We start from the raw sequence: 19,060 nt of genomic DNA, 5'->3' as shown, positions 1-19,060 counted from the left end.
TGTCCAGTGTAATAGCCAAAAGTTAGAGCTGAAAAAGCTGCAAGGCTTAGACTCTGTATAAGAAGGAATGTTTAGGGAAACCCAAAGACAACAGCAGAGACAGAAACAAGGACACTAGTGGAAATTGAAGACTTTGACACCTACAACTACAGCAAACATTAAACACAGCCCAACTCATAGCCAAATTAATAAAAACCTCACACTAAAGGCCTGTTTATCTCAGCTTCTATTACTCAATACATCATGTCTGCTTTTCAACCAAATATTACAAGTCATGCTAGAAGGAGAAAAAAACCACAGTCTGAAGGGACAAAGAACCAGACTCAGATATGGCAGAGATTTTGGAATTATCAGACCAGGAATTTAAAATAATTATGATTAAAAAGTCAAACTCACAGAAGTAGAGTAGAATGGTGGCTACCAGAGGCCGTAGGGGGGTGGGTAGATGGGGAAAGGGGAGATATTGGTAAATAAGTACAAAGTTTCAGTTAGATATGAGGAATAAGTTCTGGTATTCTATTGCACAGCATGGAGACTGTAGTTAACATTAATGTATTGAATGTCCCAAAATAGCTAAGAGAGGATTTTAAATGTTCTCACTGCAAAAAAATGATAAATATTTGAGGTGATAGATATGCTAATTAGCCTGATTTGATCATTTCACAATGTATACATGTACAGAAACATCACATTGTACTTCATAAATATATACAATTATTATTTTTCAATTAAAAATAAAATAAAACTTAAAATAATGATGGCTAATATGCTAAGATCTCTAATGGAAAAAATAGACAACATCCAGGTATAGATGTGTAATGTAATCAGAGAAGCAGAAACTTACAAAGAACCTTTTAAAATGCTAAAAATAAAACAAAAAAAATGGTACCAGAAAGGAAGAATGCCTTGAATGGCCTCATCAATAGATTGGACAAAGCTGAGGAAGAAATTAGTGAGCTTGAAGATAATGTCAGTAGAAACTTCCCAAAATGAGATGCAAAGAGAAAAAAAGAGTGAAAAGAAAATAGAACAGGATATCTAAGAACTATGGAACATTTTCAAAAAATATAACATACACATACTGGAACACCAAAAGGAGAAGAATGAGATAATGGAACTGAAAAAATATTTGAAATAATCATGACCAATAATTTTTCAAGATTAAGGAGACACCAAACCACAAATCCAAGAAACTCAGAGAATACCAAGTAGGGTAAATACCAAGAAATCTCTACCTGGGTGTATCAAATTCACACTACAGAAAGCCAAAGATGAAGAGAAAACCTTAAAAGCAGCCAGAGAGGGGGAAAAAACAAACCATGCAAACAAGAAGAAAGTGAAGTAAAATATTTAAAGTATTGAAAGAAAAAAACCCAGCAGTCTAGGATTCTATATCCAGAGAAATTCACTTCCAAGTGAAAGAGGAATAAAGACTTTATCAGGCAAACAAAAAATGAGGAATTCATTACCAGTAGTTCTGGCCTGTAAGAAGTGTTTTTTAAAAGTTCTTCAGAAAGAAGTAAAGTCATTTAGGCCAGAAACTCAGATAATCTACATAAAGAAAGAAAGAGTGTCAGAGAAAGAATAAATAGAGATAAAATAAAACTTTTTCTTTCTTTCTTTCTTTCTTTTTCTTTTGAGACGGAGTCTCGCTCTGTCACTGGAGTATAATGGTGTGATCTCGGCGCACTGTACCCGTCGTCTCCCGGGTTCAAGCGATTCTCCTGCCTCAGCCTCCCAAGTAGCTGGGATTACAGGCGCCTTCCCCAACACCCGGCTAATTGTTGTATTTTTAGTAGAGACGGGGTTTCACCATGTTGGTCAGGCTGGTCTCGAACTCCTGACCTCATGATCCACCCACCTCGGCCTCCCAAAGCGCTGGGATTACAGGCGTGAGCCACCATGCCTGGCCCTATTTCTTATTCTTAATTTCTCTAATAGATTAATTGCTCAAAGTAAACATAGGAACAGTGTATTGGGTGATTATGTTATATGGATAACTGAAATGAATGATGGCAGTATTATAAGAAATGGGAGGGAGGAATTGGGATTTCTGTTATAAGGTATCTATAATACCAATAAAGCTGTATAGTGTTATTTGAGAATGGACTTGGATTAGTTATGGATGTATTTTGCAAACTCTAGAGAAACCACTAGAAATAATTGTAAAGGAGTATAATTGATATACTAATAGAGGAGAGAAAATGGAATCTCATAAAATACCCAGTTAAAGCCAGAGAAGGCAGAGGGAGAGAGAGAAAGATGCAAGGAACAAGTGCAACAAATAGAAAATAGTTACATACATGGTAAATTTTTTTTTTTTTTTTGTTGCCCAGGCTGGAGTGCAGTGGCGCGATCTTGGCTCACTGAAGCTCTGCCTCCCGGGTTCACGCCATTCTCCTGCCTCAGCCTCTCCGAGTAGCTGAACGCCTGGCTAATTTTTTGTATTTTTAGTAGAGACGGGGTTTCACCGTGGTCTCGATCTCCTGACCTCGTGATCCGCCCGCCTCGGCCTCCCAAAGTGCTGGGATTACAAGCGTGAGCCACCACGCCCGGCCCATACATGGTAAATATTAATACAATTATATCAATAATCACTTCAAATGTGAATGGTCTAAATATAAAAATTAAAATACAAAGATTGTCAGAGTGGATTAATTTTCAAAAACAAGATGCAATTATATGTTGTTACAGATATATCAACAGTAAAGATTTGGAAAAAGATATTCCATACTAACACTAATCAAAAGAAAGCTGGACCAGCTATATTAATTTCAGACAAAGTGGACTTCAGAACAACGAAAATTATCAGGGATAAGAAAGGGCATTTGGCTTGGCACAATGGCTCATGCCTGTAATTCCAGCACTTTGAGAGCCCAAGGTAGGAGGATTGCTTGAGCCAAGAGCTCTAGACCAGCTTGGGCAACAAAGTGACACCCTATCTCTACCAAAAAAAAAAAAAATTAGCCAGATGTAGTGGCATGCACCTGTAGTCCCAGCTGCTTGGAAGCTGAGGAGGGAGGATCACTTGAGCCTAGGAGTTCAAAACCAGTTTGGGTAACATGAGGAAACCTCATCTCTATAAATAATTTAAAAATTAGCCAGGCATAGTGGCATGCTCCTGTAGTCCCAGCTACTCCAGAGGCTGAGATGGGAAAATGGCTTGAGCCCAGGAGGTCAATGCTGCAATGAGCCATGATCTCTCCACTGCACTCCAGCCTGGGCAACAGAGTGAGACTCTGCCTCAAAAAAAGAAAGAAAGAAAGGGCATTACATAATGATAAAGGGGTCAGTTATTCAAGAAGATATTCTTAATATGTATGCATCTAACAAAAGAGCATCAAAATATATGAGACAAAAACTGATAGAACTGCAAAGAGAAATCAACAAATTGACCATTATAGTTAAAGATTTTAATACGTCTCTTTTAGTAGTTGATAGATCAAGCAGGCATAAAATTAGTAAGGACATAATTGACTGAACAGTTCCATTCATCAGCTTGCTCTAAATGACATTTATAGAATACTTCATCCAACAACAACAGAGTATATATTATTCTTGACATCACATGGAACATTCACCAAAATACACCACATTCTGAGCCATAAAACACTCCAAAATAAATTTAAAAGAATAGAAATTGTACAGTCTATGCTCTCAAACCACAATGAATTAAACTAGAAATTAATAACAGAAAGCATGGAAAATTCCAAAATATTTGCAGATTAAATAACATAATACTAAATAACACATGGGTCAAAGAAGAAACTCCAGAGAAATTTTAAAATAATTTAAATAAAAATGAAAATGCAACTTATCAAAATTTCTGGGATGCAGCAAAAGCAGTGCTTAGAGGAAAATTTATACCATTGAATGCATATATTAGAAAAGAAAAAAAGTCTAAAATCAATAATCTAAAAATCCACCTGAGGAAACTAGAAAAGGAAGAGTAATTTATGCCTACAACAAACAGAAAATAAATAATACAAATTTTGGCAAAAATTGATGAAATTAAAAATAGGAAATCAGTAGAGGAAACACAATGAAACCCAAAGCTGGTTCTTTGAAAAGATCAATAAATTTGATAAACCTCTAGCCAGACTAACCAAGAAAAAAAAAAAGAGAAAACATAAATTACTAATATTATAAAAGAAAATTGGGCTAGGCTTAGTGACTCACACCTGTCATCCCAGCACTTGGGAGGCTGAGGTGGGAGGATCACTTGAGGCCAAGAGTTCAAGACCAGCCTGGGCAACATAATGAGACCCCCATCTCTACAAAAAATTTGAAAATTAGCCAGGCATCATGGCACGTGCCTGTAGTCCTAACTACTCAGGAGGCTGAGGCAGGAGGATTGCTTAAGCCTAGGAGTTGGAGGTACAGTGAGCTATGATTATGCCACTGCATTCCAGCCTGGGTCACAGAGTGAGGCCCTGTCTCCCTAAAAAAACAGAAAAGAAAATGAGATCATCATTACTAATCCCAAGGACATAAAAAGAAAAGGCTACAAACAATTCTATGCCCACAAATTTGGATAAATTAGATGAAGTGGGCTAATTCTTTGAAAGACACAAACTATACCAAAACTCGCACAAGGAGAAATAGATGGAACTGAATAGGCCTATATCAATTTAAAATTTCAATCAATAATTAATAACCTTCCAAAAAAGCACCAAGCCCAGATAGTTTCACTGGTAAATTCTACCAAATATTTAAAGAAGAAATGACACCAGTTCTCTACAATCTCTCCCAGAAAATAGAAACAGAGGGAGTACTTGCAAATTCATTCATTGAGGCCAGCATTACTCTCATAAAAAAACCAGAAAGACAAAGTTGGAAGACTGACACTGCCCAATTTCAAGACTTACCGTATGAAGGCATTACAAGAAAAGGAAACTGTAGACCAAAATCTCTCGAAAACATAAATCCAAAAATCCTCATCAAAATATTAGCAAATCAAATCTAATAATGTATAAAATGAATTATACACCACAATCAAGTGAGATTTATTCCATATATGAAAGGCTGACTCAACAATTAAAAATCAATTTATGTAAATAATCACATCAAGAGGCTAAAGAAGAAAGCCCTATGATCATATCAATAGATGTAGCAGAAGCATTTGGCAAGGTCTAGCATGCATTCATGTAAAACTCTCAGCAAACTAGGAATAAAAGGGAATTTCCCAACTTGATAAAGAGTGCCTACAGAAAGCCTAGAACTAACATACCTAATGGTGAGAAACTGGATGATTTCCCTCTAAGATAAGGAAGAAGGAAAGAATGTCCTGTCTCACCACTCCTATTCAACATTGTACAGGAAGTTCTTGCTAGTGCAGCAATATAGGAAATAAAAGGTACACAGATTAGAAGGAAAAATTAAAACCGTCTTACATGATTGTCTATATGGAAAATCTCGAAGAATCAACATAAACTCATGGGAATAATAAGTGATTATAGCAAGGTTGGAAGATACAAAGTAAATATACAAAAGTCGATTGTTACCAGTAATGAACCATTGGAATTTGAAATTAAAACACAATACCATTTACAGTTGCACCAAAAAAATATAAATACTTAGGCATAAGTCTATCAAAATATGTACAGGATCTATACAGAGAAAAGAGATATAAATTAATGGAAAGATTATTCCATATTCATAGATTGGAAGATTCAATATCATTAATATGTCCAGCCTTCCCGACTCGATCTATAGATTAAACACAATCTCAACTAAAATCTCAGCAAGGTACTTTGTGTATATCAACAAACTGATTCTACAGTATATGTGGAAAAGCAAAAGACCCACAATAGACAGCACAACACTGAAAGACAAAGCTGGAGGACTGACACTGCCCAATTTCAAGACTTACTGTAAAGCTACAGTAATAAATATAGCGTGGTACTGGTGAAAGAATAGACACATAGGTCAATGGAACAGAATAGAGAGCCCACAAATAGACCCCCAAACAAATACAGTCAACTGACCCATGACAAAGGACCAAAGGCAATTCAATAGAGAAAGGATAGTCTTTCCAACAAATGGTTGTGGAACAACTGGATTTTCATATGCAAAAAAAAAAAAAAAATACAGACACAGAACATACAATACACCTTTTAGAAAAATTAATTCAAAATGAATCTTGGGCCTAATTGTAAAATGCAAAACTATAGACTTTGAGAAGATAACTTAGGAAAAAAATCTAGGTTTACTTGTATTTGATGATGAGTTTTTAGATATGGTACCAAAAGCATGATCCATGAGAGAAAATATAAATAAGGTAGATTTTATTGAAATTAAAAACTGCTATGGAAAAGATACTGTTAAGAGAATGAGGCCGGGCATGGTGGCTCAAGCCTGTAATCCCTGCACTTTGGGAGGCCGAGGCAGGCAGATCACTAGGTCAGGAGATCGAGACCATCCTGGCTAACACAGTGAAACCCATCTCTACTAAAAAATACAAAAAATTAGCTGAGTGTGGTGGCGGGTGCCTGTAGTCCCAGCAACTCGGGAGGCTGAGGCAGGAGAATGGCGTGAACCTGGGAGGCAGAGCTTGCAGTGAGCTGAGATCAAGCCACTGCACTCCAGCCTGGGTGACAGAGCGAGACAACATCTCAAAAAAAAAAAAAAAAAAAGAGAATGAAAAAACAAGCCAGACTTGGAGAAAATATTTGCAAACACATATATCTGATAAAGGACTTGTATCCAAAATATACTTAAAACTCAACCACGAGAAAACAACTCATTAAAAATGGCAAAAGATCTGGATTAACTTATGTAATTAATTACACATGTAATTAATTAATTCCTACTAAGGAAAACTTACAGATGGCAAATATGTGTATGAAAAGGAGCTCATCATCTCATCATGTGTCATTAGAGAATTAAGGCAATAATAAGATAACACTACACACCTATTAGAATAGCTAAAATTCAAAAAACTGACGATACCAAATACTGATGACAATGTGGAGTAGCAGGAACTCTCATTGCTGGGAATGCAAATAATGGTAAAGCTATTTTTGAAGGCTGTTTGGCAGTCTCCCACAAAGCCAAACATAGGCTTACTATATAATCACTCTACCGAGTATGTACCCAGTTAAATTGAAAACCTACATTCACACAAAAACCTGCATGCAAATATTTATAGCACCTTTATTCATAATTGCCCAAAACTGGTAGCAACCAAGATGTCCTTTAAAAGCTGGATAAATAAACTGTGGTACATTCATGCAATGGAATACTATTCAATAATAAAAAGAAAGAAGCTATCGCATCATGAAAAGACATGGATGAACTTTGGTGAAACAAGTCATAGTGAAACAAACCAATGTGAAAAAGCTACATACTGTATGGTTTCAATTATATGACATTCTGAAAACCACAAAACTATAGAGACAGTAAAACAGTCAGTGGTTTGGGGGGAAGAGAGGAAAATAAATAGGTCAGGAATTTTGGAGTAGTAAAATTAATTTGTGTAATATTGTATTTGTGGGTACGATATATCACGCATTTGTCAAATGTCATAGACCTGTACAGCACAAAAACTGGACTTCAAAATATGAACATTTTTAAGAATTATTTAGGAGGTTGGGGGATTCCAGGGAGAAATGCAGACTGTGCAAGAGGATCTAACTGCATTAAAAATATGGAAAACAACCTCACTGAAGGGTAGAGAGGGGAAAAGTATCGTCCCCTCTCTAAGTAACTTTGGAAATGAGCAGAGTCTGTAAGACGAAGGCAATAGGAACTGCAAAAAAGCACTGTATTCCACTTGATAACATTGTTCCCCATGGGGATACAAATTAATTATCATACTGCTGTGTATGGACACAGGAATTGAACAACTAAGTAAATAGCAGCTAGTGGGAGCCAGGTTACTTACTGTTGGAATGGGAGTTTACAGAAAAGCAAGGGATGGAAGTTAGAAAAAAAGTAGGAACTGCACTTATAGTAATATGTGTAAAAGCTTTGTACACTGAATGTATTATTATTTATGCATATTATTTTACCCTGAAGGTATTATTCATTATAAGGATTATTATTTTCACATTCTTTTATGCATAATTCAGATCATGTACTTAAAGAGGACACAGACTAATTCAAAAAGCTCAGAATATTTTCAGATACAACTTTTCAACAAGTATGCCCGTCTTCTGAAGTGATCTTTTAAATTTGTCTAGATAGATTATGTTCTGTGGTCTGTAGGAGCTGTGTACATCAGAGCAGCTTATTATAAATGCCTAAAGCAAAAGAAATGGTTTATTTAGAAAATAAAGTATAGAAATATAATGTTAACTGCTCCTATGTGATGTCAAAAGTGGAAAGAAGGTGGAAAATTCTTATTTTATGTGGGATACTATTAAATACCTGGATGTTTTCAAATAGTCACATTTTTAGCACAGCATAGTCCAAGCATCTGGGTATTTGAATTTTTCCCTTTCCAGCTGGTAATCTTGATATGTTATAGATGTAGGCAAAGCCTCAAAGTTAAATCATTTCCAAATGCTCTGAACAGCATTTAACTAGAAATAAAATTTCATTCAACATCACCCTCTCCACCTTCTTTTATGTGCAGTTACTTTCCATATCTGCAGCAAGTACACAGAAGAGTGCCAAAAAAGAATCCTTCTCTGACTTTATAAATCAGTGGAAGGCCTGATGACTACATGCCCAGAACTTGGGTTTCAGACACACTATTAACTTGCCTCAGTACAGTGCAAATAATTTTCCAGATTGAAGCATTGCTCTGTTTAAATCAAACTTCCTGCCTATTAATAGCTGTGAAATACTAGAAAATATTACTGGGCCAATAAAGCATTGTGTCTGCTCAAATCTTTTTAAAATGAGGCAAGACACAAATACATACATACTTAAATACATATGTACATAACATTGCAGAATCTCCTTTAAAAGTTTAAATAACAAAATCAGCCATCTAGATTGACATGGAGATTAAAAAAAGTGAACCAACTGAATTTCTAAGGAGCCTTTATATGCCAACAATCCATTTCCATATTTTCTTCTTTTTTGTTGTTGTTTTTTGTTTTTTTGGGTTTTTTTGTTTGAGACAGAGTCTTGCTCTGTTACCCAAGCTGGAGTGCAGTGGCACGATGTCAGCTCACTGCAACCTCTGCTTCCCAGGTTCAAACAACTCTCACGCCTCAGCCACCCAAGTAGCTGGGATTCCAGGCATGTGCCACCTCGCCCAGCTAATTTTTGTATTTTTAGTAGAGATGGGTTTTCACCATGTTGCCCAGGCTAGTCTCAAACTTCTGGCCTCAAGTGATCCACCCATCTTGGCCTCCCAAAGTCCTCAGATTACAGGCATGAGTCACCACGTGCCAACCCATACTTTCTTCCAACTTGCTTTATATTCACACTCTCCTTCATTGTCTTTTACTAATAGCAGCATTGTTTCCTGGGTATTTTTTATGATAATTTTCTGCTTACCTCTGAGCACACCACTGCCCTCCCTCCACCATCCCACCACCCTCCACACACAAATGATTGCAGATAGTTTGGGATTTGCAGTGCAGAGGAAATGAACACACATAATTTATTTATTTATTTTTCTTTTTTTCCTTGTTTCCTTGTTTCCTTCCTTCCTTCCTTCCTTCCTTCCTTCCTTCCTTTCTTCCTTCCTCCCTCCCTCTCTCTCTTTCTTTCTCTTTCCTTCTTTCTTTTAATATTGCACGGCCCATTCATCATTCTGTACAATTAGACAAATGAAAGGTATATTTGTTTTGGCTTGATCTGTAATTCTTTTCAGATTCATTATGTGCATGGCAACACAAAAAAACCATGGTACTTTTGGGCAGCGTCTGATTCATCAGGAAATTCCTCCTGCTATGATACGTGGTTGGGGAGAACATGAGTGATGTGATCCAGATGCATGAGCTACCTGTTGCCAGTAGTGCAGATGTGTTTTATACACACATGCCCAGATGGTGACCCCTGTGGCATTATTAATGAATTCCAGATGCCAGGCTTCCTTCTTTGCATGTATGTGCCTTGATTTCACGTATTTCATGTGTTTATTTATGAGGGACAGCATTCCTACATTTCGTATATGGCAGTTACTATTTAAAATGAAAACTTTTAACTGCTCTGGAAATTGATAAAGAATCTTTTAAATTGATACGAAATGTGTCTCTCATTTCAAAATGACTACCCATGCAATCATTGAATTCACAGAGCAAATTACTGAACTTTCCCTTCATATATTGAGAAAATATGGTGCTGGGTTACATTTTAAAGATAGTTAAGAAATAAAATATTTGCATACATAATACATTCTAATGATTTTTTGCTTTCTTTTCCTTTTTGATCTCCAAAGCCTGTTTTTAAAAGTACCATGTCTGTACATTGAACATTGTTATTCACTATTAATTAAATCTGGGCATCAAGAGAAATTTGACATCTTCTAGAAATTGTTCATACTTATAGATCTATAGGAAGAGAACTGGTTTTATTAAAATATAGTCCAGCTGTAGCTCCAAACTATCATGGATTGTAACTCCATGGATTAGAAGAAATTGATTAGTCTTATATTTTGGCTTAGATCTAAAGTATAAAATATAAGAGCATAGTAGTTCCACTGAATTAAAATGAACCAACTCAAGTTTTTATTCTAAAAAACTCCAGTATTTTATGGGGAAATATAAAAATGAATCAAATTCTTAAAATAGAAAGAGGAAAAATGCAAATGACAGATGATCAGACTTTGAAAGATGAAGTTCATGTCCATTTCCTTCTTTACTACCAGAAGTAATGATCTTTTAAGTCAGCAAATGTATAATTTATGATAAAGAACTATCTCCAAAATCAGCTACAGAAAATAAATGACCAATATGCTGATGAGATTTTTGTTGAGGTGCTACACACTTTTTTTTTTTTTTTAAGACAGGGTCTAACTCTGTCACCCAGTGCAGTGTCATGATCTCAACTCACTGCAGCCTCGACCTCAAGGGCTCAGGTGGTCCTCCCACCTCAGCCTCCTGAGTAGCTGGGACTACAGGCACTTACCACCATGCCTGGTTAATTTTTGTAGAGACAGGGTTTGGCCATATTGCCCAGGCTGGTGCCAAGCTCCTGAGCTCAAGAATTCCATCCACCCCAGCCTCCCAAACTGCTAGGATTACAGGCATGAGCCACCACACCTGTCCATGGTGCTGCATACTTTTACTGTCAATAGCAGAGGGTCAAAGTTGCTGAATGCTTAAGTAAGCACATCTTGAGTCTTGGTTACTTAGCATATGGTTTCGGGTCCTCTTGAAAACTATTCTACTTCCTTAAGTAAAGCCTGTTTTTCCTATTTGTGTATGTGTATTTATCTCAATTTCATAAAGGTTCTAACTCATTCTTTTTCCACACCCACAAAGTAGGATGGAAATTTAAAGCAGTTATCTGATAAATGGAGGCAAGAGTAAAGAGTGGATTTTTTTTCCCTGAAAGTATTCTTTGAAGTTAAAAAAACAAAAATGTAAGTTATAGGATTTGTTCCAGAACTCCTCAGATACTCACCTCAGACTTGCTCTGTGTGTGTTTTTGTTCAAGTGCATATCTATGATAACAACTCTAGGGTTCTCTGAAAGAAGATTCAGAGCAATTCTAAGAAGACTTCAGATCATTTATGAGGATGGAGCAATCAAAGGAGAATGATGAGCCTGGGAAATGTCTTCTTATCTGACATTGAAAGAAGAATGGCTGTGGCCTTGCCTTTCTCATTTCTATCTTGAAGTCCTGTCCAAGAGCTTTGGTTATTGACCTTAGACTATTATCACCAAGACCTGTTTAAAGGATCCAACAATATATCCATAGACTCTTTTGTTCTAAGCCTCCCTTTTCTATTGCAAAGATTGAGAAGGTAAAGAAAACAAATGGCAGCAGCCTTTTTAATACTCAGGATGTTGAATATGCGACAAGCAAGTTCTAACCACTCTTCCCACATTGCTGGTAGACTTCATTAACTGATCATAAGACTCTACCACTAAACCAGGATCCAGGCTCGGAATCCTCAACAGAGCACTGCAGGCTACCACTAAAAATTATTTAATGTACACCCTTGAGACAGAAACCTCTTTGCCACTCCCCTTATGTTCATTCTGAACAAATAATAGTTGGTTAGTCTGAATGTGAAAAAATATAAAAGACCAAAAGATATTGGTATTGATTAAAGCTGTCTGCTTTTCCCAAGAGGGGTGACTAGCTGGTATAAGGCCTGCTTCGAAGAGTAGGAGTGTAGCTATGGTAACCATATCACATCAGTGACCCACAGACAGTCAGTTCACTCTGCCCTGCTCCCTGACCTATCGGAGTGGGACCAGATTAAGGGACCCTCTGAAGGCTACTTGGACTCAGGTCAATGGGATAGGTCACAAAGGGTTTATGCACCAAATGAACAGGAAACCTTGCAGAGTGCCCTGGGACTGCAGGCAGAAGACATCCCAGGGGCTTCTCTGAAACTCTGACCTCCACTTCCTCCTTTGACATTGCTGTCACTTTCATATGGGCACGTGATAGTAACAAAACCCCTGGGCTCTGTATAGTGCAGTATGGTTTTCGGAGTGCTTTCCATTCCTGATCTCGTTTGATCCCCACGCCTCAGTCAGTGCAGGGAAGCAGTGCAAGCATCCGTACCCTCAATTATATAACTAAAGTGAGGCTCCCTTGTCCAAAATCACATCTCTATGGAGGCCCCAAAGGCCTTTCATCTAAAATAGTCAAATGAAAGGAAGTGACAGAAGGCGAGTATTTTGGATTGTTTCCCATTGGAATTTTCAGATAATTGTGCCCATACTCTCCATAGCCTGGCCTGTCTAGGGAAGCTTACAGTTTAATGATGAACTAGTTGCATGGTACAGACATGATGGTGAAAGTGGTTCTCCCAGAGATGCTTCAGACTCATTTAATAATGGAGATGCCATTTGGGCACTTGGTCATTGAAAGAGACTTCCTGTTCATTTCTCTGACAGCTGGTGACCTTGTTGCAGATGTGGGTTGTCCCCTTATATTTCACGATAAAACTATACTGGTGGCGGTTTCTGTCTATGTGGGGGATGTTCTCCGTTATTACCAGTTACATCCTCTTCAGAGCTACCCGAAAACCCCTCTCAGGAAGGACACCACGGTATGTATTCTCCTTCCCCAGGAGCCCCTTTATTTTAAATATTAGAAAGCATATTTTATTGCCATTTTCCTGGGTTGGGGAGTAGGGGGGTTACATTTCTTTTATGTGTCTTTTACCTTTGGTAGCAAAACAATTGAGAAATTAGCTACACTGCTCTTAGTTTGCCTTCATTATTTAATGGGAATTCAGATATGCATGTAAAATTTATTACTTCAAATATTAGCTAGTGAAATGCAGAAGAAAGAGAAGTGAAACTATTGTTTAAAATTTCTAGAGCATTATTTGCAAGTTTATTTTTACCTCAGCATTTTTCTTTATTCCACTATAAGTTGTGTCACACATTTTAAAATAGAGCAAGAGTTGAAAGTTGTGTTTCAACCTGAAAATATATAATAAATCATAAGTCATGGACAACTTATTACTCTAATAACAAATGATGGTTAAATATTCCAATGGTCACTTTAATTACCATTGTCAGCCTCCAAAGATTTGTATAACTCCATTGTATCATTCACAAATCTTTCCAAAGTGTTTATCATCACATACTGCGCCCACAGGCTTGCTTTTGCCCTCCCTGTTCTGTGGATAAAATCCAAATCCTCATCAAGATAAAACTGGAATGAGATAAAGTGTGTAAAATGTAAAATAGTGATAAAACAATGCTAAATTTGGCCTTTTGGGAGAATAAATCATAAGCTTCAGTGAAACACTTTTATGATTATTTAGACATTTGTTTTCATCCTCTAAAAATGTAGGAAACACGTATGTCAACTTTTCCTTCAAGTTAGGAGACGGAAAAATATCCAATGAGAAATCAGATAAATAAATGTGATGATAAAAATGGATATCCAAATACATGAATTCATGTTATGAGTATTTTAGTTTAGTCCCACTAAACTAAAGAGGAAGAGGTCTGGGCGGTGGTAGGAGACCTTATAAACCGGCCAATTTGGGATCTTGGACAGCACTTGTAGTGTCTGGCTTATCAATTGGTAAAGTGAATATGGTACCTTTCTCGTTCTTAGAAAATATTCTAAGTTGTTTAAGATTTGTGAAAGTGCTCTGAGTTTGGGATGAATCAAAATGTGCTTGTTTTCATCCCCTGGATATAATCTATGTTGTATTTGTGTGAGAATGGTTCGCCTATCCACTGTATAATGAATTACCCTACCTAAAGGCAGTGTTTTTGTGCACATCAGTTCATGCAATGCAGAGGAACTTTATTACAAGAAATACCCAAATGCTGCCTCATTACCCTTTATGGCTTGTATATGTCCGCTCACTTTCCCATGCCCAAAGCATGTCCTCTCAGCTTCTTCCTGCCTGCACAACTCCAGGCCCTAGAGGATAGTCTGAGAGTCAAGAGGCTCCACTGATATTGTAAAGCAAACTCAGCTGCCATTTGAAGAGACATCAGTGAGCAAGGTGAAGTAGGGCCTCTTCTAGAAGAGCAGTCAGGATGGAGCTCCTGTACATAAGAGGCAATAGGCCCCAGAATTACCATGGATCTTTGCTTAATTATTATATTACAGGTGAGTCACATTTTAACTATCTTCCATTTGGAAGCAGAGGATTTCATTACAGGCTAGGGGAGCTGGATGAAGAAATCAGCATTGCTGTATAAGGCAGACCCATAAGCAGTGGTCTCCAGCACCAGCAGTTCAAAGCCTACTGTTCCTCTTTGAGAGCATATCAAGCTCTTGTTTCAAGATAGGGTGCCCAGAGAAGGAGAAGTGAGTTTCCTCTCAACTACAGTTGGTTTGTCTGGCAAGCAGTGAAGTTCAGGGTCAGAAATAAGCCACACACGCGGTGGCTCACGCCTGTAATCCCAGCACTTTGGGAGGCCGAGGTGGGTGGATCGCCTGAGGTCAGGAGTTTGAGACCAGCCTGGCCAACATGGTGAACTCCTGTCTCGACTAAAAATACAAAAATTAGCCAGGTGTGGTGGCAGATGCTTGTAATCCCAGCTACTCGGGAGGCTGAGGCAGGAGAATCACTTGAACCCAGAGGCAGAGGTTGCAGTGAGCCAGGATCGCGCCATTGCACTCTAGCCTGGGCAACAGAGCAAGACTCCACCTCAAAAAAAAAAAAAAAAAAAACCCACACACACCCGAGCCACAAATAGCTGGGCTTGATCACATCGAATCCAACCTAAGGCCAAGCTTTCCTTTTGGAGGCTGCTCTGAAGAAGTTACACAATCTCCTATCTGGCTTATCTGCCTTACAGTGTAAGTCTGGGTAGCAAGGAAGTTCTGGACTCTACTGTTCCTGAAAATAGGTGCCCCCAATAAGCAGGAAAATGGCAGGAGAAGTGGGGCTTGAGATTTGGAAAACCGAACACATCCATAACAGTGATATGACACATTGAGCATTTAGTGTGCCAAGTCAATAAACATCAATACATTAGCTCACACAATCTTCAGAACAACTTTAGGAGCTAGTGTTATCCTCACGTTATAAATTAGGCAATCATAGGAAGCAATGCCAAGTAAATTGACCACAGTCCCATGGGCAGTAAGCAGCAAAGCCCTGGATCAGACCAAAGAACTACTTGGCTGCAAAGCTCCTGCTCCCAAAAGCATTCTATGGCTTCATTAATTCAACAAACCGCTTTGCACAGAGAAACCCTGCAGTTTAAAGGTTATTAGTCCTAGAACATCTCTAATGCTGGCAGAAGTTTGAGAGAGGCCCCTTAAGGCAGGGAGATGGGTCACCAGTGTGTGTGGAGTTCAAGGAACCATATTCTGGTACTGGCAGGTGTTGGGGGCCTAGTAGAGGGGACCTTCTCAGAGCTTGCCTGTTTCTCCATCATCACCACTTTTAGCAACATAAACTTCCACCTTGATCTGGCTGCCCTGAGCAATGATCTAAGCTGCTCAGTACTGACAAATGAAAAGAACCCATGGCTCAAGAGTCACTGTGGCAGAAAGACCCCAAAAGCCTTCTCTGGCTTCCTTTCAAGGCCACACAGCCTCACAGTAATTTCAGCCAACTTCTGCAGCCCATGCAAGTTTCTGTCTCCACGTAACTCACCCCTGCCCACTCCCCCACGCAGCTCACCCCTGCCCGCTCCCCCACGCAGCTCACCCCTGCCCGCTCCCCCACATAGCTCACCCCTGCCTACTCCCCACTGGGGCAGGATCACACCTGGTGGAGGAGGTGGTAGCACAGACGCCCTTGAATATCAGTTGCTTCAAGTGCAGAAGGCAGTTCACCATAGAACTGATGTATATGACAACTCATTTCACGGGCTAGCCTACAACCCATTTAAACCGTGATGTTCAGAAGGTCCCTTCTGACTGGAACTCAGTGAAATAGAGCACCTATTAAAATCATACTGAAACCTTATGCTAGTAATATCATAGATCTTAAGCATTTGGTGCAATGGCTCCAATAGGGAGTGAGCTGGGAAAGGTGAGAGAGTCAGAGACAGGGCTCAGGGCTTGGGGGTGGGAGGGTGGGGCTAAATCTCTGGATGCAGTTTGGAGTGAAAGGCAGGAAAGAGACTCCAAGAGGATGTGCAGGGAAAGGGATGTGAGGCAAACAGGGCCTTCTGCCATTGCCCACCCTTGTAAGCAGCTTTCCAGCCACCTCTTCATTTTCTTTGAGCAATAAAGATAAGCCCCCAGCTTTTCCATCCACCACCTCTTGTACCAATGGGCATAGCCCCTCTGCTGTGGCCCTCCAAGAATGGAACTGGGCTCCCAGCCTCTTCCCCCATCCTCCTAGACATGAAGCTGTCACATGGTCCTTCTTGTAGTTTTTTTCTAAGGGCCTTTACTGCCAATGAAGAAGGAAACCAGCAGAGGGGAGGGCTTCCTTCTAGATTCTCTCCACTCACCCTCCATCCTCATCCTTTTCCTTCTCCACTTAGACCCTTTAGGAACAAGGAAAGGCCTTGGAAGGTCACAGAGGGTGCTGGGGTACACGCAGGACCCTTCCACACAGCAGAAGGAAATAGCCTGGGGCTCTCGTCATTTCATCCCCTGGGCTAGGGGAGGGCTCTTTGGGTGGAGTGGACATGGGATGAGGGCTGGGCCCACTACTGGTGATATCTGAACTGGGGCTGGGGGAAAGGGAGCAACAGAACAAGAGGGAAGAAAAACTCCTGAGGAAGAAGTTCTGGACTCCCCTTTGACTTCTCATCCCACCTTTTGTTCACCTCTAAGGCACTCCTGCTGAAACCACTCCAGATTAACCCTAGGACCAAATGAGACGGGGGTGGTGTGGGGAGGCACGGTCCCAGGAAGAGTAACCATTCCTGAAGGCTATTTTTAAGTGAAGCACGTGAGGGACATAGACACATTTAAAAAGAATTCACATATGCATATACACAGAAACACATGAGCATGATAGTTCTATTCATATAATGCTTATTGCTTTATACATCTGTGTTGTGTGTTTTAAATATAATTTTAGAGACTAAAAACTGATTTATAAGTCTTTGAAAAAGACAAAATATTTTATAATATTACCACGTTCTGAGTTTCTCCCCATTTTTCACTCCACAGATTGGTCTACAAATGGTTTCTTTTGATCTACAAACTCAGCTATGCATTTGGTGTTGTGGGTTACTTGGCGATCATGTTTACAATGTGTGGATTCAATCTGTTTTTCAAGTAAGTATCTCCAGTTAAGACATTAATATCTCCAAGCACTTGCTTGGCACACTCACCTCATCATGTTCTCTTAATCCGGAAGCATCTGGCCCTACAATTTTCCACGCACACATGTTTTATAGTAGATATCCACACATAGTCTTCTCTGGGGAAAACCAATAGAAAGGGAAGAAAGAAGCACCCTACAAAATAATTTTTTTAAATTAGGAGGTTTAAGGAGAATTTATATTTGGTCTGCAAATTTAAAAGATTACTATTAACAGTGGACCTACAATTATGCTAGAGTAATTCTTACTGAACTAATTTCTCTTCTACAACATTCTCAAGTACCTAGATCTCCTTTTATATCTATCTTCTTATCTAAAACCTCTAGAATTATGTTGTCCAGTATAGTAGCCACTAGCTCATGTGACTACTGAACACCTAAAATATGAAATAAGATGTACTCTAAGTGTGAAATACATACTGAATTTCAAAGACTTACATAAAAAACATTTTTATATCAATTACATTTTGAAATGATAGTATTTAAAATGTATTGGTGAGATTAATGTCACCTGTTTTTTGTTGGGTTTTTTTGACTTATTAAATGCACCTACCAGAAAATTTAAAATTATATTTGTGGCTGTATTTCCATTGGACAGCACTGCTCTCTTGAATTTGGTTTCTGATAGTCATGAAATGCCTTGTGTTGGGGATACTTGGAAAAGGAAGAAATGTGAGTGTTTAGAAATTGTAAGAGGCTGGGCATTGTGGCTCATGCCTGTAATCCCAGTTACTTGGGAGGCAGAGGTGGGAGGATTGCTTGAGGCCAGGAGTTCAAGACCAGCCTGGGCAACATGGCCAGAACTCGTCTAAAAAACAATTTTAATTGGAAAAAAATATAAGCTGGGAAACCAAATAAACAAATAAAAAAGATTTGAAGGACAGAAAACATGTCAGTATCTATTGTTTAATAGATGGGGAGTTTTAAAAAAGAAATTGAAAGAGAAGTAAAGGTATAAAAGAGCAAGAAAGTCTAGGGAGAGATAAAGGAAGTAGGGATAACCATATCTTTGACTAAGAGCTGTGCTCCCGCTTAAGGTGGTTGCTGAGACATACTGTGGATGGCATTCTCAGGGGCACAACTGAGGCTGAGTAACCAGCCTGTGTCCTGGAAAGGGGACTGAAGACATACCACACAGCTATGGAAAGCAGCTCAAATACAAATCCCCCAGAATAGCTCTCACATCAAAGTTACTCTAAACTTCTGGGATCATAGCAGAAATTGAAAAGGAGAGATCATCAACCCTTTACTCAGAAAACAGGG

General features: G+C 38.8%; 1 protein-coding gene across 1 annotated transcript in view; it reads left to right on the top strand.

Moving 5' to 3' along the window:
• RNF175 (ring finger protein 175) overlaps positions 1-19,060 on the top strand; it is a 49,797-nt gene that overhangs the window by 18,849 nt on the left and 11,888 nt on the right. Inside the window, exons 4-5 of the mRNA XM_032148492.2 lie at positions 12,978-13,132; positions 17,644-17,751. Coding sequence (XP_032004383.1) covers positions 12,978-13,132; positions 17,644-17,751 — 263 coding nt within the window. The remainder of the gene's footprint in view (positions 1-12,977; positions 13,133-17,643; positions 17,752-19,060) is intronic.

Source organism: Hylobates moloch, unplaced genomic scaffold, assembly GCF_009828535.3.
Source record: "Hylobates moloch isolate HMO894 unplaced genomic scaffold, HMol_V3 SCAFFOLD_3, whole genome shotgun sequence".
NCBI lineage: Eukaryota > Metazoa > Chordata > Mammalia > Primates > Hylobatidae > Hylobates > Hylobates moloch.
The sequence above is the reverse complement of the archived record's forward strand: the minus strand, read 5'-3'. Positions and strand labels throughout refer to the sequence as shown.